This window comes from Misgurnus anguillicaudatus, chromosome 6 (assembly GCF_027580225.2).
Source record: "Misgurnus anguillicaudatus chromosome 6, ASM2758022v2, whole genome shotgun sequence".
Lineage (NCBI taxonomy): Eukaryota > Metazoa > Chordata > Actinopteri > Cypriniformes > Cobitidae > Misgurnus > Misgurnus anguillicaudatus.
Window position 1 is genome coordinate 20,883,432 of NC_073342.2, and position 23,074 is coordinate 20,906,505.

General features: G+C 37.9%; 1 protein-coding gene across 5 annotated transcripts in view; it reads right to left on the minus strand.

Moving 5' to 3' along the window:
* The window catches only part of magi2b (membrane associated guanylate kinase, WW and PDZ domain containing 2b), a 117,844-nt gene that overhangs the window by 37,737 nt on the left and 57,033 nt on the right, over positions 1-23,074 (minus strand). For 4 of the 5 annotated variants that reach the window (XM_073868746.1, XM_073868747.1, XM_073868745.1 and 1 more), the window contains exons 6-11: positions 20,619-20,698; positions 11,960-12,017; positions 11,740-11,849; positions 11,357-11,539; positions 6,715-7,217; positions 3,078-3,243 (exon numbers count right to left, since the gene is read on the minus strand). In XM_073868746.1, coding sequence (XP_073724847.1) covers positions 3,078-3,243; positions 6,715-7,217; positions 11,357-11,539; positions 11,740-11,849; positions 11,960-12,017; positions 20,619-20,698 — 1,100 coding nt within the window. The remainder of the gene's footprint in view (positions 1-3,077; positions 3,244-6,714; positions 7,218-11,356; positions 11,540-11,739; positions 11,850-11,959; positions 12,018-20,618; positions 20,699-23,074) is intronic. The other variant, XM_073868748.1, reaches the window with a different exon arrangement.

The following is a 23,074-nucleotide window of genomic DNA, read 5'->3' on the forward strand; positions in this document are numbered from 1 at the left end:
TCGGGGTGACTGTCAGCTCCGAGTTACTCTTAGACCCGTATGTAACAGAGGCAAGAAAATGTAAGAGAGCTGTCAGCACTGCTGAAATGCCACGGCCCTGATGATATTTTAGACAGTCGGGGGAGTCAGAGAAGTCACAGTTATCGCCTCGTACCTGCCTGTCCACTCGTACCCGAGATGTCAATAATCCTGACAAAAAACTCACAGAAAGACGATTGAGGAGTCAGTGCTTTGTATGCTGTTATTTAACAACTAACTAATTCTATTTCCTTCCAATGATTCTTTAGTGCTTTTAAATAAATATTTAGAAAAATAAATCATATTTCTATTGCATTATCTGCTGTGTCTGTTGCCAAAATATATATAAACTAGTGCTGTCAATAGATTAAAATATTTAATCGCGATTAATCGCATGATTTCATGAGTTAACTCGCGATTAATCGCAAATTAATCGCACATTTTTATCTGTTCTAATTTTACCTAAATGTAACACTTTTCAAGTTTTTAATGCTCTAATCAGCATGGATTTGGATAATATATGCTATATGCAAATGTATGTCTACAACAGCCTGTTTACATTTTCAACAGAACCATCAGCCATAGTTTTATATATGATTTTCCCTTTAGAAGACCTTGTTCTTCCTCCATTTCTGTTTGCTGCTGCATCATTTGTGACCTGTGCTAACAAATTGAGTTGGGATGAGCAAATTTTCAAAAATTTGTCATTTATATTTTAACATTCTCTATTAAAAAACTTCAAAACAATTCTTGGAATCTGACAAAGCATGACAGAACTATACCTGTTAACGCAGAGCAAAAACAATATCAATATATGTTACATATATGTTTTTCTATTATTGTTTAATTTTTACATTGAGACAGACCACTTTAAGGGTTTAATATAATGACACAACAGATACTTTTCCTTAACAGTTAACCAAACATTCACTTCAGACATAACAGATTATAGGTCATACCTGTGTGAATTCTTGTCAAAACAGATATTTTTAAACCTGTAATTTTGTGTAAGATGTCTATATATATCAGGGTCACCACGCACTCGCGCGTTTGTGTGCATGCGCTTGTCACTCATAATAACTCTTTTAACATCAATCAGATCCCGAACTTTATCTCTCTTAATAATTATTTTAACATCAAGAAAGTCCTGCAGTCTATTTTCTATCATTTCTGAATGCTTTAAAAATGAAACTGCGAAACTAAAAAGTGAAAGAAGACGCATCTTGGCTTTATATGGATTTGGGACGGTACACCTCACAAAAAACGTGCAGATAAAGAAAACTGCATTTTAGATGTTTAATGACCATTTAGAGCATTGGATTCGCTAGACGAGAGCTTAATGTTCTTATTTTTATGAAAAGCTCCGACTCATCTAGACAGCGGGTCGGTCACTTGCTGCGTCTCAATTCATCCAGCTGTGGGACAAACAGAAATTGCGTGTTGTGTTAATCGCGAGTTAATAAAATTAGTGCCGTTAAAATTAATTTGCGCTAACGCGTTATTAACGCGTTTATTTTGACAGACCTAATATAAACCAATATAATATCTACAAAATTCCATTAAAAACACACAATTCTTGCTAAAGATTTCAGTACAATAAAATCTAAATCTAATCTAAATATCCAGTGTCATTTATATACAAAATAAAGTAACACATTAAATATGTGCAATTATATTAAAAAATATATATAATTTAATAACACAATTATTAAATTAATAATGCAATTATTAATATTTATTATGTATTTAATTATTTATTGTCAATCATGAAATTATTAATATATTAATAATATTTTGTATTAATTAATATTTTAAAACTCTCTTAATCCTCTTTTTTTAGTTTTTCTTTCATTTTTATTCCTTATCTATAATTTTACTGTATACTATGCTCAGGGTCAAACCGTATGTGACGACTGAAGCAATTTAAACCTGAAGACATTTAACCAACAGAAGATCAAAACATCCCTGCATAATTTGCGGTGTCATTGTTATTATCATTAGTTATTTATAATTTGATATTTATTAAAAATCCAAAGCCTTAGGGTATTACATTGTATCCTTTTGTCCAAATTGATACAATAATTCTGTACGCTGAAATGCTAGCATGACCTCGTTCCGGTATAAAATTATGCTCGTCTTGACATTTATTTGGCCATTCATCCTGCAGCTTAAAACAGCCAAATAAATGTAAATTAATGTTAATTATGATAATATAAACTCCCCACGTCACTCAGAATAAATTACAACTCCTCAATCTCTATCTATTTCAGACTCTTCCCTCGGCGCTACCCGCAGTGCTCCACCCCGCTCCGATTGGCTTGTTCTACATAAATCCCGCCCTATACAGCCAGACTGCGTTCTGATTGGTGAAAATTTCTCCCTGTTTGTATCCACAACTCTGTGCTGTGCTTTAATTAGAGAGCTGGGAGAAAGAGTTGTGAACATGGCCGTCATGGCTGGATCCCTGGCAGAACGCCGGCTTGGGTACTGAATGGTCTCACACTCGGCCTGTGAATCAGTCTATCGCTTGGTCACAAAAGGCTTTAGAGTGTTTCTGTGAGGTCCTTAAGGCCATAGCCCTCGATATAGCCATAAAAGAAAGAAAGGAAGTGAGAACGGACTCGTGCTTATAAAGGATGTAATGACTTTGATTGACAGCGGTACTGGGTGATTGTCTTAAGAGCACACATCAGGATTACTGTACACACGGAGTGACTATAACATGTCTGTTTAATAGTCTCAATCAAGAATGACAATGAGGTACTATCTATCTATCTATCTATCTATCTATCTATCTATCTATCAATCTATCCATCCATCCATCCATCCATCCATCCATCCATCCATCCATCCATCCATCCATCCATCCATCACGCTGATCCCAGAAAATTGCCACAGAATTTCACACCTTCTTCGTGAACATCATTTTCATTTGGGGGAATTTTCCCACTTGAAAGAAAGAAAGACTTCATTGGTGAACAAAATGATCTTCATAGGTTAATTCTTTAGGCAACCTTGAGCAACTTCCTTTGAAAGCTGAGAGGTGTAAAACCGCACACCTGCTGCTGGTCTTCTTTGAATGACAAGCGTAGCCTCTGTTCCCACCGGACAGTCCTTCAGCAGCTGTACCACATGTGTGTGGTCGAGTCCCTGAAGACCCTTCTGATTTATCTCCACCATTAGATCTCCTTCGCATAACCCCGGACAGCCCTGGGGCTCCAGAACCTGATTGAAAATATCAAAACGGATTGGGCATATTTAATACTTGATAAATAGGCACATAAACATTATAACAGGGGTCTCCACATAGCTTTCTTGAAAATGAAATGTGATCCTGCTGAGAAAAATTAGGATAACATTGGGAGCAATAAAGTTTTATAAAAGTCCTTAAGTTTAATATTTTACATGGCCTTGCTTAGTCAATATAATTTCACAGAATTTTCTGTAAATTATGAAAAAATAAACAGTGCTGTTGCAGGCAGGGTCACAAAGTATGTTTATGTAGTAAATATAAGGCAAAAAAGCGGTAAATTGCAGTTTTCAAGAAATAAATTCATTGGCATCATTACTTAAGTAAACATGCTGAGCAGCATGTTAACTATGAGGTGGGGTGTTACATCTCTCAACTTAACATCTGTTCATGTATTAAAAACTGTATGAAGTAAAACTTCATGGAGTGCCACAGGAATGATTTTTGTAAGGCCAACCCCGGGAGTTTGCGGCACACTGGTTCCCGCGCTAAAAGCCCATTCTTTTTTCCCATTGACTTTTGGATTATCACAAAAAATAATCCCTCTGTTTAACAAAAGTTTATGACAGAGGTTCTCAACCTTTTTCAGCGTGTGTATGGCGCATTCCTTCATGGCCCCCAAAGAAAATTTATGTAAAAAAAATAGTTCTAAAACTCAACCTTTTAATTAAACAAAACATATTAAATATAAGTAGTGCTGTTATTGTAGCCTTATTTTTTTAGGTTTAATTACACAAAATGTATGATAAATTAATGTATTTTATAAAATGTCATAAAACTGGGGCACCCCTGGCACCATCTCGCGGCCCCCAGTTTGAGAACCACTGGTTTATGACACTTAAGCCCTATTCGGACGGGATTAGTTTTACAGGGGTAGATGGCATAATGTAATTTTACCACTGAACGTCTGTAATATTGATGGCCAATTCGAACAGGATTAGAAATCTCAGTAAAACATTCAGAAGTGGGAGGGGTAACTCAATTGCGCAGTGCATCACCTCTTGTCGTCACGTGCACAATACCTTGCTTCTTGATATGGGATGTGCAAACAACATGACACAGACGAGGAAAATTCGAAACAAACTGTTTAATTTCAGTTTGGGGAGAACGTCAGTTTCAGAAACAGTTCCGTGCCTCTGATAAGTAAATTTGATTTTTTTTTAAGTTTGTGCCGTGTTAATCAGGAACTGACATGCCACTGACTTGTTTTTCTGCCTAGAATGCAAGTAAATGCTTCTTTAAGCATTTTTATATTTAAAAGAAACCAGCAAATTAAAAGGAAATTACGCGATTTATATGTATACAGTTGAAAGAAAAAGTATGTGAACCCTTTGGGCTTACTTGGATTTCTTCATAAATTGGTCATAAAATGTGTTCTGATCTTCATCTAAGTCACAACAATAGAGAAACACAGTCTGCTTAAACTAATACCGCACAAGCTTTATACATTTTCATGTTTTTATTGAACACAACATGTAAACATTCATAGTGCAGGGTGGGAAAAGTATGTGAACCTTTGGGTTTAATAACTGAAGAAATTTTGGACCATTCCTCTTTACAAAAGTGTTTCAGTTCACCAATATTCTTGGGATGTCTGGTGTGAATCGCTCTCTTGAGGTCATGCCACAGCATCTCAATCGGGTTGAGGTCAGGACTCTGACTGGGCCACTCCAGAAGGCGTATTTTCTTCTGTTGAAGTCACTCTGTTGTTGATTTACTTCTATGCTTTGGGTCGTTGTCCTGTTGCATCCTCCGTCCATCCTCTGTTAAGCTTCAGTTGGCGGACAGATGGTCTTAAGTTTTCCTGCAAAATGTCTTGATAAACTTTGGAATTCATTTTTCCATCGATGACAGTAATCCGTCCAGGGCCTGAGGCAGCAAAGCAGCCCCCAACCATGATGCCCCCTCCACCATATTTCACAGTTGGGATGAGGTTTTGATGTTGGTGTTCTGTGCCTTTTGTTCTCCACACATAGCGTTGTGTGTTCTTTCCAAACAACTCAATTTTGGTTTCATCTGTCCACAGAATGTTTTGCCAGTAGTGCTGTGGAACATCCAGGTGCTCTTTTGCAAACTTCAAACGTGCTGCAATATATTTTTTGGACAGCAGTGGCTTCCTCCGTGGTGTCCTCCCATGAAGTCCATTCTTGTTTAATGTTTTACTTATTGTAGATTTGTCAACAAAAATGTTAGCATGTGCCAGAGATTTCTGTAAGTCTTTAGCTGACACTCTAGGATTCTTCTTCACCTCATTGAGCATTCTGCGCTGTGCTCTTGCAGTCATCTTTACAGGACAACCACGTCTAGGGAGTGTAGCAACAGTGCTGAACTTTCTTCCATTTGTAGACAATCTGTCTTACCGTGGACACGTGGACATCAAGGCTTTTAGATATACTTTTGTAGCCCTTTCCAGCTTTATGTAAGTCAACAATTCTTGATCGTAGGTCTTCTGAGAGCTCTTTTGTGGTTCACATCAGACAATGCTTTTTCAGAACAGCAAACTCAAAACTGGTGTGTGTTTTTTATTGGACAGGGCAGCTTTAATCAACACATCCAATATCAACACATTGATTGGATTCCAGGTTGGCTGACTCCTGGCTCCAATTAGCTCTTGGAGAAGTCATTAGTCTAGGGTTTCACGTGCTTTTTCCACCCTGCACTGTGAATGTTTGCATGTTTTGTTCAATGGAAACATGGAAACGTATAATGTTTGTGCGGTATTGGTTTGGGCAGACTGTGTTTCTCTATTGTTGCGACTTGGATGGGGATCAGAGCACATTTTGTGACCAGTTTGTGAGGAGATCCAAGTGGGACCAGGGGGTTCACATGCTTTTTCTTTCAACTGTATTTACAGCTGGTCTATTCGCACTGGATTAGTATTACCTAAGGTAATTTCTCCAGACCTTTTTACAGAAGGTAAAAGTCGCCGTAATCTTTACTGACATTGTCCGTAATGATTACTGACATGGAGCATTCGGACAGGACTAAAATCATTGAGAAGTTCTGATAACCCCACCTACCTATGTAAAACTAATCCCGTCTGAATAGTACTTCAGATGTTTTGTCCAACAAGATAATATTCACAGATAAACACAACTCTTATGAATTTTGAAGTCTACATTTGTTTTTTAATTTCTGGTAACACATTTATACTTTAAAATTCATAAAAGTTGAGTTTATCTGTGAAGTTGAACTTGTTAGACAAAACATATAAGTGGCATAAATTTAAACACAATGCTTATTTTTTTGATATTCCAAAAGTCTAAGGGAAATATGAATGTGCTTTTTGGCGAGAGAACCAGTGTCCCGCTAACTTCCAGATTGGCCTACAAAAACAAGTAATCCCAGCGGTACTCTATTGTTGTCAAAAAAAAAACACAACCAGCCAAGAATGTCACTTTAAAACCCCTGCGGTAAAACAAACTGAATATTGGTGCACACGTCACCTGTTTGACCCGCTGTCCTGTGGGACTGTCTGCTATGGTGAACCCAAAACCTTCTGCACCTTTGGTTATAGTGAGACTCAGGAGCTCAGGAGGCACTTGGGCCCCAGCTGTCGCTCCCGTAGACGAAGCCATGGAGATGCTGTCGTCGGGTGGGGGTCCTGGAGTGTTTAGCGAAGGAGGCTGCGAGCCATCCAGGTGGGTGTCTCCGGGATGAGGGGGGAGCCCCTCGCCATGCTCTGGTACCAAGCGGCCAGTCAAAGACATGTACTCCATGTAATTTTCATAGTTGTTCCGTCCATTGAGAAGCAATGGATGATCCACTAGGCCCAAAGGGGGCATGGTGGAGCTAGCAGAGGCATCCTCAGGGTCGTAGGGTAAGGGATAACCACGGCATAGCACCAGAGTGACGCTTTGGCCGATGGGAACGGACTGAAAAAGTTTCACCACATCAGCGTGGGTGGTGCCCAATACACAGATGTCATTGATGTAGACGATGACATCACCTGAGGGAAAGCAAAAAAATATGAGAATATTAAATATGTGCATGAAAACAATATTTAAACTCAACTTGCTCAAATGTATATAAACAAAGGCTGTTATATAATTTGCTATGAGCACACAGTAGGTTGTTTTAATGGCAGGTATTGATGCAGATACCCACCAAGTCAACTAACTGCACACAAAATGAAATTCCAACAATAAAGGCAACCTGAAGTGCAAAATAGAGCAAAACTATTATGAAAGGACCCTGGTCGCCTCATCAAAAGCAGATAAAACACACAAGATCGCACTAAACCCCTAATTGCAACGCCATATGCAAATAAAGCCTGTGCAAGTATCATTATCTGCTAGGACTTAGGGAAGTGATGTCATTTTCGAAGCTAAAAGACGTGACACACTGCCTCTGCGCTCTATTAAAACTAAACAAACAAAAAGTACAAACGTTTTCCGATCTAGGTTAAGAGTTCCTCTACAAGGGAACAGGAAAATATATGAAAAACATAGCAAATAAGCCCCAGGCACCTGACTGCGATGATTTGCTCAAACAGACTTCTTCATCAGAGGAAAATCACACTGCGACAGCCGTGACCTTGCGCTTGCTCTGTGCAAGCTATTAGGGATTGTTGTCTAGCAGTGGCTACACAGATAAAAACGTTTTCCAGGCCATGCGCTGGTGGTTTTCTCTCGAGATGCAAGGTCAATGCTGAGCACTGCTTATATGCAGAGTGTCAGCATATTATTAGGGGGCAGTACCATAAGTCTGATATGGGAGTTTCATTGGACAGTCCCTATATGGGTGGTATTTTTGCTTGTTTTTATTTTAATTATTTTGCTGCAGTAAATGTGAACAAAAGTGCATGATAATATTATTTTTACTGGAACGATTAATTGAATTAAAAAAATTTAAACATTAAGTGATATTATATGGTGAAAAAGCCCCATTCATTCGTTAGGATCCAAACAGGGATGAACATGGAAGTGTTTGGTGTCTTCTAAATTCATCCCAGTTTGGATCCTAAGGAATGAATGGGGCTAGGCTAAATGCTAACACATTTACAACGTGCTGTACAAAAAGTAAAGGTATAGGGGAAGATTTTCTTTATCCGGGTGGATCATCAAGACTTTTGGTCATCCCAGTTGTCAATCATTCTGATGATATGTTGACCTAAGGCCGTCGTTCATGCTCATCCCTAGGTTCGCTTCCTGCACATTCTCACCGTGTTTTTTCAAAATGTCTGAGGTTCGCAAGAGATAAAGTGTCTACGAATTGCATGACAAGAAGAGAAAGGCCTCTGAAGAAAGAAACAAGACCAGAGTGTTTTTGGGATAATATTTCACACGCGAGCATGCTCTAAAAGCACAGGTTGGGCTTCCCACTGATGCCTCAGTCGTGAATTGAGGAGAAATCCATTTAAAATCACTGCTAGAAAAAGTTTATGTAAGCAATGATTAGCGATGCTAGCCCCTGACACGAACCGTGCGGACACCGTAAACATTGTATGTATGAGCCATGCCGGCAGCAACTTGTAAACAGAGCGAAGAGAAGAGGCGCATGCCTGTCCTGCATTATTTTCAAAAATTCGGGAAAATCTTCCGCTATACCTTTAAGTGCACGCATTGAAAAAAGATAGGTATGTATTAATTCGTCTAAGTTGGGGTAAGAACATAGTAAAATATTGAAAAACGATGTGTTTTCCTTTACTATACGCGTAAAAGATAATTTTGAAAATCACATTTTATTTTATTTTATTTTATTTTATTTTATTTTATTTTATTTTATTTTATTTTATTTTATTTTATTTTATTTTATGCCAGCATTTTTTTTAAAGATTTAAACAAATGTTTAATGCCTTCCAAAAAATGTTCTTCTTAAAATATATAAACATACAAAATTTTAAATGAAAGAACAGACCCTTCGCATTTAAGAAAAAAACAAAAAGTTTCATCCTATTTTCACTTGTTCTCATCAAAAATACAATATTTTAAACAAAAAGCTGAGATAATACCATTTTTGTAAAGGACTTTTATTAAAGATCAGATTCAGAATGTTGATCAAAACATACACAGCGTATTTACTGCTTTTGGATCCGTAAATGCTATAATGTTTCATAAGGTGGGCAAATATGGATTTGTCGTAAAATCTCGTTTTTGGCAGCGAAGCGCTTTCTCTTAATTGACCAGATAACTCGTCAAAAAGTTAAATATGTATTCTGACCTTGTCATTTCACAGAAAAATGTGTTATTAACCACCAACCCAAATTTAAATAATAAATAAAGTAAAGTAAAGTAAATTAAATAAGTTATCAAAATCTTATATGTAGGATTCTTTGCTCTGTCTGCTCTAAAACAAGCTGCCATCTCTCTTTGTCAAATATCGCTACTACCTAAATGGATGCTTGCGATTGAGCGAGCGAATAGCTAAAACTAATACACTCTAGATAATATTGTGTTAGGGGCGTGGCCATGTTTGGTGGCTTCAGTGCGTCATTGAGCCATGATTGGGCCCTCCTAAAAAAAGCTTAGAAATAGTAAAAAAACTGTTTAATGGTCCAACCCAACAATTCGGTACTAAATAGTTTATGGTCTTTGTAACATGTTGCACAATACGTTTCTAACCAGGGCTTTGAAACAGATTTTTTTCCCCAATTAGTTCGTTCCTAACAGAAACAGTATTTTAACGTTTCCGGTTTTCGGTTCAACCCTAAAATTGACGTTCCTGAACCGTTTAGAACAGGGGTGTCCACTCCTGCTCCTGGAGGGCCGGTGTCTCTGCAGAGTTTTATTCCAACCTTAATCAAACACACCTGATCCAGCTAATCAAGGTCTTACTAGGCAGACTAGATACTTTGAGGCAGGTGTGTTGAGGGACGTTTTAGCTCAACTCTGCAGGACACAGGCCCTCCAGGACCGACTTTGGACACCCCTGGTTTAGAACAAAAAAAATTAAGTTTCCGAACCGGTTATTAACGTACCATGTCAGCTTTGGGAGATACAAATAAGTAGGCTGATCATTAGGACATTAAACTTCAATTATTAGTCTACATAATTTTGCTTAAGTCTCTATCTCTATCTTTTATCATTAAAAAAGGCTATATTATGTAAGCGGCATAACTGTAATTCTGACATGCCTACTTTTGTTGAGTGCACTTAAACACGCGCACACACATAAGACGAATGCCAATCGGCGCTTCTGGAAGAAAATGCAGCATAAACAGTCGCTCCACATAAAGTGAAAATTACGTAGTTTTTCAGTGCTTTATTCAACCAAATGTATTTTAATGGACTACAATATGAGACACAGTAGCACAACTCTCTCACAAGTTTATACATCAAGAGTTCTGATCTTTGAAGGGTGGGGTTGGACCGGACACATTCAACCGCATGTGCATACAGAAAATTGCTCACTTTAGCGTATTTTAGTGGTTAAATTGTTTAAAATCACTTGCAAATTATCAACTTTCACTCTATTTAAATTTGCGTAATAATCCACGAATCGCATGCGAGCCGAACCGTGGGATGTGATCTGTACGGATCACGGATCAACACCACTAATTAGCAAAAACACAAACATCTTGAGATAGTTGATAGCCTACAATATTTACCTCTTATGATTGAGCATTAAAGAGTAGGCTACTTGCTGGTGGCAAGCTTCGCATTTCTGCAATGAGTCAACGACGACCGGAAGTGAACTTCACCGAGTATTGCACAGAAATCTTCTCAAAGAATGAAAAAAATAACGGTATTAACCGGTTACCATTTTTTAAAATAAACATTTCTGTTCCAGAACATATATTTTTTCGTTCTGTGAACCGGTTCAAAGCCTTGTTTCTAACATATAAATCAAATGCTCCACGTTTTGGTTCTGAAGAACAAAGAATAATGACAAAATATTCATTTCTAGGTGAACTAACCCTTTAACAAATAAAGCTATGTAATAAAATGTATTCATATTTCTGCAGGATATCTAATTTTATATTCATTTGATTATGTTCGTTCTTTAAGAACGTAAGATGTTCATCAATTAAAGCACACAAACTCTTTGGTCTCAAATGTTCTCATCTCAGCATCAGCCTCAGCAAAACCCACTTTACTCGAGCATTTCCGCAAAAAAATAACAATAACAATAACAACAACATCTCACCTGTGTCCATCTTGCCATCCTGTGCAGCAGGTCCTTCAGGTATGACGCTCTTCACCTGTAGGAACTCATCTGGTTCATCTCCCCCGATAATGGTGAAGCCAAACCCCATGTTGCTCTTCTGCAGAACCGTAGTGAGGAACGTTCCCTTGAGTTGTGTGGCATCTCTCGTGAACGCAGGCTTTTCTGTAAACACAAAGGAACAGTCAGAGGAACTGCAGCACACCATTTCAACATGATCTCTATAGTCTTAGGATTTTTTTGAAACTTTGAAAGTTGCATGAAAGTAGGGCACACCTGAGCAAGCCAAAAATGAGAAGGACAACAATAAAGCCAATGGGGATGGAATGAAGATGCAATATTTGGGCCACAGAGTAAAGCAGTACCTCTGTATATGGTGGGCAAAGGCAGCGATGATAGACCTTGACCTTGCATTTGCATTCTTCTCTTGGCCTCTAGGACGGGGTTCTCAAACTGTGTCCTTCTGTTAATGTGACTGTGGGGTAGATCGAGCAGATATTTCATCATGTTGGGTCCTTTGTGCACTCGAGAATTTTGGTTCGATAGGTTCGACAAATGCTTGAAGAAGAAATTTACAAGACTTACTCGACATAGTAACTGCCATAAATAGGGTCATCTATTTTCTCCCAGCCGTATGGAAGTTCTGTAGAAAGAAATGAGACTGTGTAGTCTAATGGGGAAATGTTATATCCAGTGTGGACTAATGTTTCGTTCTTCTGCATTTGAAATGTATAAGTGATTTCCTTATAGCAATTCAATTCAATTTTATTTATATAGCGCTTTTGAAAATTGTTAATTGTTTCAAAGCAGCTTTACATTAATAGATGTAGGAAAAGCATAGACAAGCGAGCGTAGTAGTAATATAACGTATACAGTAAAGTAGTCAGTTAAGCCAAAGATGGCGGACTCTCCAGGGGATGAAAAAACCCCCTAGGAGAAAAACCCTCCTGGCTAGTCCAGGGGGAATACTCCTAGGAGGAGAAAAACCCCTGAGAGAGATACATACATATTTATATATATATATACTATCGGGGTATGTGAACGTGTAAGCGAATTAAACTGCACACCGCGGTAACACCTACAAATGTGTAATATCTCAATGTCTCAATTGACACGTCTGCATAATGTACGCAAAATGTCTACTGTAAAATCCTAACTGTTTCTCAAAGAGAGCAAATAAAATTTCCTACTTCTCAGATTTTTTTTCTGACATGTCTCCTCTAGATTCATTGGTTTAGAAGAGATCTTAACAATGTATTAACTCTGCTCCGATCGGCCAAGATATAAAAGCTTGCAACCAAGTTTGAAAATTTCAAAAGGAGGATTTTCAATTCTTCCAGACTATATGCTAACCCCATTTTATATCTATACATTTTTCGACTAAGAAATTAAGTGTTCATTATTTATTCTAAAATGTTAAGAGAAACATCTCAAATAAGATGACAGATGAGACAAAACAACTTGCAAATCACCTGAGCTGTAAAAGAGCAATCTCTGAACCTTTACGACTACAAAGGTCACTATAGTAAAATCATGGTAACCACACGTTAACCATAGGTACACTTCAATATGCAAAAAACTACACTTCTACCATAAAAAATATGAGCTAATTTTTCTAAAGCCGGACTCAGACTACAGGATTTTCGTCCTGAATTTACCCATTTTTTCCCGAGATTTTATCAAGAATCTGAGAGAAAATCAGGTCCAGGACCTCGATCGCTTTCAATGTTTGTCTCAGACGATCATGTAATGTGTGACGTTAACAGATCAAATCTTACCCCTCACAAATTTCTCGCAAGCAAATCGGAGCTCCCTCGATCATATTACCCTACTGAAAATTCCAGCTAAGACCAGCATAAGCTGGTGAGCTGGTTTTAGCTGGTCTCGTTGTGTTTTGGTCACTTTTATTGCTGTGTTTTAGTCACTTTTTAAGCTGGTCTAGCTGGACTTAGTTGACCTAGGGTGACCATACGTGCCATTCTTCCCGGACACATCCTGGCCAGGATTTTGGTTCGTTTTCCGGAAGTCGCATTCTTACCTTAAACCGGTACCTCAAACCTTAAAATTTAACGGTTGCTTTTCTGTAATCAGAATCACTTTATTTCGCCAAATGTATCAGCAGATACACAGGATATCTGAATAATAATAATAATCATCTTTGAAGCACCTGAAGACGCACCTGAAATCCTGGACAGGACGCCTCTGGGAAGAATGGCACGTATGAATCCATTCAGCTGACCTCCGGGTCTGGCTATACCACTTTTAACATAGCTTAGCACAATCTATTGAATCTGCAAGAGGCGAAATGATATTACACAGCAGCCGAAAGTAACTTTCAATAGCAGGGGATTATTTTCGGGCGTTGCGTAATATCATTGTCCTTGATTATTACGCCAGAATGAGAGTCTAGTTCCTAGCCATATCTGACTAGAACATCGCAACTTTTACTTTTCTGTCGGTCTTAGTACACGATGTAACTACAGAAGAGTCAAGTTTTAAATAGGAAAACCTCTTTTATAATTTTTTAGCGTGATGCTAATGGTCTAATCAGATTCAATGGACTATGCTAAGCTATGCTAAAAGTGTTAGCGCCAGACCCAGAGATCAGCTGAATGGATTCCAAAACGGCAAAACGCAAATGTTTAACACTAGGTGAGCTGGAAAATGAGCATATTTTCAAAAAAAGTGGAGTGTCCCTTTAATGCTATTTAATGCGTGGCACAAACCGTTCGTGTCATGAAAACATTTCTCATACTTTTCATCCTGGTAAAACCCTGTTCAGTGAATCAATAACCCTGAGGATGCCCACAGTCATGATAACACGCATCTGAATCAGTTTTTTAAAAACAAACATTTCCACTCTGAGGAATATAGCGAACAATCCAGCGGGTTATTTAGCTCTGGCAGTCAATGCGCAAAACAAACCTTAATCAGGCCACGCAGCGGTATGTGTGAGGAGGTCTGGCAGGCCTGGGGTTACAGCCAACATACTTGAATGCAATTCAATCCCTCTGAGACACACGAAACAAATTAAAGGGCTGGCGAGATCACCATGACAACACCGAGCTCATCACGTGCAATGCTTTTATCCCATCTGTTTTTTTCCCAAATTTGACATTGTTATAACATTAAAGAAACACACAAACTTGCGCAGTAATTGTCTAAACATCACCACTGGGATGTGGAGGAGTTTTTTTGGCGGTCTTGTTTACAATCACAGACACACAAACACGCATGTAGATTAAATCTTTCGTGCACGTGTGAATAAACAATGTGCACAAAAAATGCAAATTAGGAAATGCTAAGATGACTCGTATTGCTTTAGACGCCAATATCCTACAATAATTAACTTCACTAATTGCCAAAACCCAAGATGCTTAGAGTCTAAACCCAAGATGCCGCACACAGCTGCTGTATATTACTGCTACATCAGAACTGGTTTACAATACACATGCCCTTAAATATGCTGTTTTAAAAAAGACATTCGCCTTGTTCTGTCAATACTGAACATTGGGGTTGTTAAACCTAAGCCGGTTGGTCTTAGCTGGTTTAAGCTGATTTTGCTCGTCTCCCTGGTGTAGGGTTGCCAACTTTCTCACTCTGAAATACGGGACAAAAGATGACCTGCCGCAGAAGTGCGTATATGGTTTTGTGTATACAGTGTATTTAAGCCATTTGTCAAATGATAGCTAATCTCCTAATTAAATATTAATTTATAACTCGTATGCCTTGGCAACAGGTTTATTAATAGTTTGTGAATTTACAGCAGGTACTTTAACACAGTCCTTTAATTGAAACATTACCCAAGTCAAAACACTTGTTAATAAAACTAACATTGTAAATCACAATTGCGAGAATTTCCTAGCAAAGTTGGAAATGCCTCGGCATTTCAGATTGGGCGTTTAAGGCAGGTCTGGATCAGCGATCTCTTCACAATTGAGACTGAACTTTATAACTATGCAGATCCTATACATGTACAAACAGCTAAATGAACCCACTATATAAAAAAGAAAACATGAAATCATATTATTTGAGCCTCTTAAACGTATACTAATTGTGATTGGATGAAAGGTGTCAGAGATCCTTATCAAGTGTTGTGATCAGCACTGCTGCTTTTGCTGCTGCAAGTGCTGACAGGTGGATGACATCAAAGTACCGCGAGGGCATTTGGATAGCAGTCTGCACTCTCGCTGGATTTTGATGTTATCTGCCGCTCGGTTCTTGTTGTGACGCACGTAAAGTCGAACAACCCTTTTGTATCAGTCACTGGTTAGATCAGCATAGCAGTCAAAAGACGGGACGTGAGATGTCCCGTACAGGACAAATAAATTAGGCTCGAAATACGGGACAGTTGGCAACCCTACCCTGGTGTCCTGACATGATCACGCTAGTGTACTACTAGTTTAGTTTTTGACCACCTAGCAATGCCTTAGCAACCACTTGGGACACTATAGCAAAATGCTACAAACAAATATAATAAAAGCAAAGTATAGAGGGTATGCATTGACGTCACTTTTCCACGTGACCACGCCGGAGAACGCCCTGTCCCGAACGTTCAACAAATTGGCTGGTTTTCATAGCGGCTGCTGCGAAATGCTAGTAAAACTGACTATTATCAGCTTAAATTGAATTTAGTTGAACTTGATAGCAGTGGTGGACAATACTTAGTTACATTATTTACATTCTCCAAGCATCTGTGCTTTATTAGGATGTTTGTCTTGGGATAAAATTCACTTCACTAGATTCTAAAGCATAGAATCATACGGTGTATTCTTTTATATTGCATATTAAAATGTATTCAATACCTAATTACATTTAAATTGTGTACTTTTACTTGAGTTAAAGTACGTTAATGTACTTAAATATTAAATGTAAAACAAAACTTGTATTTATGAAATGTAATAGAGTAAAAATTAAGAAAAAATGCTTTGGAATTTTTTTCCAAAGAAAAACATGGATAAAATACAAATACTTGAAAAAATGCTTATAATTATAAAGTATAAAGTAAAACCTCTGCTTGATAGTGACCTTAACAACTTGTCGACCCACCTGTGGTCGTTGGCATGAACGATCTATTTACTTCTCCTTTCTGTTTTTTTTTTTTTTTGATAAATCTGTTAGTACAGTCTATCGCACAACAGCTTTTTCCCATGAAGACGCGTTTTCCCTGTGTCTTCGCTGATTTCACACTGTATACTAATTCTGCCGCTCTGTCTTTTGCCACTCAGTGGCCGTAACCACAGTCGCTTTCGCCGAAGGTGACGTCACGTGCATACCCTCTATTGTGTTCCTCTCTCTAGATTACTCATGGGATTAAACGTTGGGTCATGCAAATATTCCGCTTGAGTGGAATTTTTTCAACTTGCGTGGAAAACACATTTGAGGCGCAATCATGGCAATCACACCACACAATTTGCGTCATTCGCATCGCCCCGTGTGAATTCGAGTCTATTTGTGTCTTTGCACTGATTTTGTATGTAATCTTCTCTCGCAAATAGTAAAATTCGCTTCTGGTGTGTATGCAGCATAACGATACGATGCATCATTTACATATGTAAAATTTAGATATGGGGTACCTTCAGTGTTAAAAATTACTTTTTAAAGTAATCCATTACAATATTAAGTTACTCCCAAAAAAGTAACTAATTGCGTTGCTTAGTTACTTTTCATGGAAAGTAATGCGTACGTTACTTTTGACTTACTTTTGCTTTACTTTTTCTTGGCTGAGGCTTGATCTCTTTCAGGCCTTCCAGGTGTTTTTATGACTGAAAAGTTCGGCATTCAGAAATTGCATATTTCATCACAAAAATGTCAAGCTCTAGCCTGCCATCTCAGTTTCTGACTGAAACTGATCCCACACAGGCGTGTACGCATAAAGTGCATAATGTGACTATGTTTAGTTTAATTCAGTACATACTTTATTAATTAATTAAACTAAAAAAGTAACTTGCATTACTTTAAAAAAAGTAACTTAAATATTAATGTGTACATTTAAAAGTAATGCGTTACTTTACTCGCTACTTCAGAAAAGTAATATTATTACGTAATGCATGTTACTTGCAATGCATTACCCCCAACTAGGGATGCATATCAATTAATCGTGATTAATCTATAGCAGAATAAAAGTTTTTGTTTACATCATATATGTGTGTGAACTGTGTATAATAATTATGTATATATAAATATGCACACATGCATGTATAATTTTAATAAAAAAATATATTTATATATTAAGTATTTATATTTATATATAATATAAATTATACATAAATATACAAATGTATATACACATGTAAACATTGCTTAAATATATACATGCATGTGTGTGCATTTAACTATACAAAGTTATTATACACAGTACACACACATATATGATGTAAACAAAAACTTTTATTCTGCTATAGATTAATCGCGATTAATTGATATGCATCCCTACCCCCAACACTGGGTACTTTATTTTGACACTCTCCTCATGTTCACGTGTCTACGCATATTTGCCAAAGTGCATATTTTTGTTAACTGTAAATACTTTCTGCCAACGAGTTAGATTGTGATTGCAAAATGACTGACGCAGAAAATGCTGTGTCTGCTTTCGGACACCGTATAAATATCGATAAGTTGATCGATTACCCCTGAATCAAATGACATCAAAATCACATCACACAAAGTATCGTTGCTGGCGGAGAGAATCAAGATTTTCGATTTACCGCCCTACTCACAATACAGTATACGTCACGTGACCAAACCGGAAAACCGGGTTGATTGCTTCCGGTTGCCAGTATGTGCTATTGTAGCTTGTTATTGACTTTCATGATGCTCATTTCAACATTCTATGATTTCGGACAAACAAATTCTAATTTCGAATACTAGGACACATAGCATGCAATTTGGGACAGGATATAAAATTATGGTGGCTACTTAAAAGGAATCAGTCTCTTCAGTAAATGTAAAATAGTTTTATTCAAAACCCAAATTTGTGTCACTCAAAAGTTACTGCCCTGATTCACAAGATGCTGGTTTATCAAAGTTAAATCTGACTTTTCATTTTAACAATGCTAAATAATAATAATAATAAGGTGTGTCAAATATGTATTATAGGAATGAGGAATAAGGGCAGCTGAACAAAACTGTTGAAGAAATTGGGAGCAGGTGCAATGGCCAAAGTGGTTCTCACACTTCCCCAGGAGGCACCAAGAAATCAATTCCTTCCATTTACACGCACACACACAAATACACACATACACACCCATGCACATCCATAAACACACAAGTACACCTATACATATATATAATACACGTACAGCTGCACACACATATGCACACTTTAATAAACACACCAAGATCTATCCAACCAGCTAATGCTTGACCCTATTCAATGACACCTGAAATATGTCTAATATATGATGTTTATATTAAAACCCTTCGCAGGCTGCCATCCAAGTGGCGCAAAGTGCCATTCAACAAGATACAAGATGAGGCTTTTATATGCGTCACATAAACGACTTTAAAGGAGAGGCAGAACGAGATCGGGCGGACGAGTAGCACTCCAGATGGTGGCACTTTCTTAATGGGAAAAAAATGAGAGGTGTGACATAACCTTGGCTATAATTACTGTAGTTTCGCTTTAATCGTATATTGGAAAGAAAGAAATGTACGTCTACAAATCAAAATGTTTATATTTACAATGTTTTTTAAGTAAACAAATTATTCACATGCTGTCTACAAAAAATCTTTATAATGTGTATAAATGCACTTTTTTGTAAATTTTGTAAAAAAAAATGATGATCATAATTATTTAAAAACAGCAGAAGAAATACGTTCCATGAATGCATATTTGATGCATCCTTAAGACAAGTACCCAGACCACCTTAAACATCTCTTTTTAAGCCTCCTTAAATGTATGGTCCTCCATCAGCAGTTACCATGGCAACTATGGTAGAAGTCTCATTCTCAGTCTCTTTCATTCACTGAGTGGCTTATGTATATTTGGGTGCATAGAATGAACGAGTAAATATGTGTGCGGTTACGCCTCTGTCTGAATGCATCTTTTGGCATTATGCAAAATTTGGGCTTTAATAACGAACAATAAGCAGAAACCAAGTCAATTTTACAGCATCAAAACAACAGCCAGCTTATTCTATTGATATTAAATAAGACTGGCATGGCTTTGAAATTACACTTGACTAAATACACAATCTATTAAGTTGGCACAAACAGACGATGTAAATTTATTAAACAGAAATCTTCAAAAGCCATCCAACTTCAACTCTGTTTCAAGTTCAATTCTTCGTTAACTTTAAATACATACACGGAGAAGGCTTAGACAAGCTCTATGATATACTGGCCGCAATCATTTTCACACTTGGAATAAATATGCATATGATTTTGTTGCGTATACATGCCAAAAAAACATAGATCTTTGTTTTAACAGGCGGAGGAATATTAGTAGTCATGTCACACGGTGGCATGACTGTTAAAAAAGCCTGTGGAAAGAGATATTGATTTCTCTGGCCCCATTAAATTGCATTTTAATTCAGCACAGGGTTTTAGAGATGCTGGATTTCGGTACACAGCACCATGCATGCTTATCAGCCCAGCTAACAAGACAACACCAAAAAGCAGACGTTTGAAGTATGCAATTGAATACACCATGCTAACAAACATTATATTATAGGGTTAACAAAAACTGGCCAAATAAGTGCATTATACAAAAATCTGATGCAAGAATGAATGAATATATAGATGGGTAGATGGTTTTATACTGTAGATGAAGAAATGAATGTACAAACTACTGAGCAAATGAAGTATAAATCAATGAGATTTGATCAGATGGACAAGCAAGCAAACAAATGAATGAATGAATAGATGGATGGATGAGTACAAAAGATGAATGGATGGGGTTTATACATGACTAGCTATATAAATTAATGAACAAATGAAATAACTAAATAGATAAATAAAGAGTTTTATAAAAGTATAAATTAACTGATGAACAGATGGTTGCATCAATCAAAAAAACACATACTATCAATGCTTGTATTCAGAAGCACAGTGTCTGAAATGATCTAGTAGAGAACGATCAAGTGAACTGATCTAGAAACAATCCTGTGTTAAGTGTTAAATGGAAATCCCTGTTCGTACTATCTAACGCCTCCGTGACTTCTCCACAGGGAACCATAGAAGCAGAGGTCACGACATTGCACTTCTCCACGCATAACAGGAGAAAACATGTTAACACACTTACCATGTTCCTCACACTCCTCTGGGGGCTTGGCTTTCTTCGCTAGTCGAGGGTCCAGCCATGATGTGGTTTTGGTATTGTGACTTAAGAGAACAGAGACAAATGCTTCACTATAGTAACGATTTACAGTATACAGAATTTTAAATCAAAATAGAATTGAAAATATTAAAGGTGCTGTGTGTAGATTTTAGCGACATCTACCGGTGAGATTGCGAACACGACACTGCTCACCCATCCCTTTTAAAAACACATAGAGAAGCTACGGTAGCCACCCCAGGACAAACATGCAGGCACTGACTGTAGGTTCACACCAGGCACATTCGAGGCGTCAAATATGCGTCTACCATGCGTAGTTGGACGCTTGAACATTTTAAGTCTACTCGCTTCATTCACGCGTAAAAGCTGCGTGTGAAATTCTAGTCATCGAGACGAAAATTTGCATCATGGGAGGGGCTTCTGCGACTCCACTCGCTTCCTGTAATACGTCACTACTGGAGCAAGCTCCTGATTGGTTAATTGGACACCTTTTTCAGCCAAAGTTCAGATTTTTCGTGGCAACGCTCAATTCGCGTCATTCGCACAAACTAGATGCGCGAATGAGGCGGAATCGTATCTACCGCGGCGCGCTAAACGCCTCTTTTACGCCGCGAGACCTCCAGACGCGAGTCAACGCGTCTTTACATTGACTTAACATTGAAATCACTCACGCTTGACGCCCCTACCACGGCTGGTGTGAACGCAGCATGAGACATCATAATGAGGAACCAAATTCTGTAGAGCGGTTTGTCCCTTTAGGGATGCTGTAGAAACATGGTGGCACAAAATGGTCACTTCCATGTAAGGGGACGCATGACGTATGCAGATAAAATGGCTTATTCTAAGACATAATGGTTCATAATGTAAGGTCTTTATACACCACTGAAAACATTGTTACGTATTTTATATAGGATCCTCCCAAAAATGTACACACTGCACCTTTAAATTAGGTTGTATACAAAAATTGATTCTTTTCCATTCTTTATATTATAAATTCGAGCAATTATTCTGTATATCTGTATGAATGTCAAAACTGATTTTCTATAGGACTTCTGTTCCATTGACTTCCATTCATAGGCATGTGAATGCAGCAGAGCAAAAAAATGACAGGCATGCTAAAAAATTTCAGATTTGGCAAGTTCAAGTTTGGTATAATGATATCTGGAAGATGTGATCTTTAACGGTCCGCCTGGAAACAACACAAAGCCATCTGATAGAAGAAAAAAGCTTTCATGTTTACATCTGTGACATTATGCTTCATCAAGATTGAATATACACTGTATGTTTAAAAGTATGCACAGCATCTTAACGTGTTTGCTATTGTTGTTATAAACTTTAGAGACGTTCATGAATGATGGTTGTTGTTATTGTGGCGACAGCTCCAAGCCCCTAAATATGACACAGCACAAAACGAAACGTGACTGGTTGCTTTACATGTCAGTCATATGGCTTCTTGGGCAGTCCTTGGCCATTTAAAGTTGCCAGGTTGCCAGACCTTCAGTAGGAAGCTGGATATGCGAGACTAGGTGAACTGTAACCTGCCAAATTCTTATTACATGATGATGTGTTACCAATAGATGATCAATGCATCACATTGTGACCTTTTCAGATGAAGGAAAAATTGAACATAACACAACAGTATCCTATTTTGTACAATATAAAAAAGCAACAATAACAGCCCAAGCACATTGAAATCAATGATGTGAATGAAAAACTAGAGATCGACCGATACCGATTGTTTAAAACCGCTACTGATACCAAACATTTGGTTACTTATGTGCCGATAACCGATATGCTAAACCGATTTTCATTTACTATTACCGTGGGTTCACACCAGCCGCGTTTGAGGCGTCAAATTCATGTCTACCGCGTCTAGTTTGCCGCTTGAACATTTTGAGTTTACTCGCTTCATTCGCGTGTGAAAGTAGAGCGTGAAATTCTAGTCATCGAGACATTCACAAGGAAATTCGCGTCATGGGAGGGGCTTCTGCGACTCCCCTCGCTCCTGTAATCACGTCACTACTAAAGCAAGCTCCTGATTGGTTAACGCGGCGCGTTTTTCCGCCAAAGTTAAAATTTTTCAACTCGCGCGTTTGCCGCAGAAACGCTCAATTCGCGCAATTCACGCGAACTAGATGCGCAAATAAGCGGCACGCTAAACGCCTCATTCGCACCACAAGATCTCCAGATGTGCGTCAATGCGTCTTCACATTGACTTAACATTGAAATCACTCACGCTTGACGCCTTTACTGCGGCTGGTGTGAACGCAGCATTATACAACTGTTATTGATTCTCAAAACGGCCACAAGATGGCGGTGTTTATCGGGCAATCCGTTATTACAATCCGATATCCGTTAATGGAAAAAATGCTTAAATATCGGTAAACAGATATATTGGTCGATCTCTATAAAAAACATTTCAG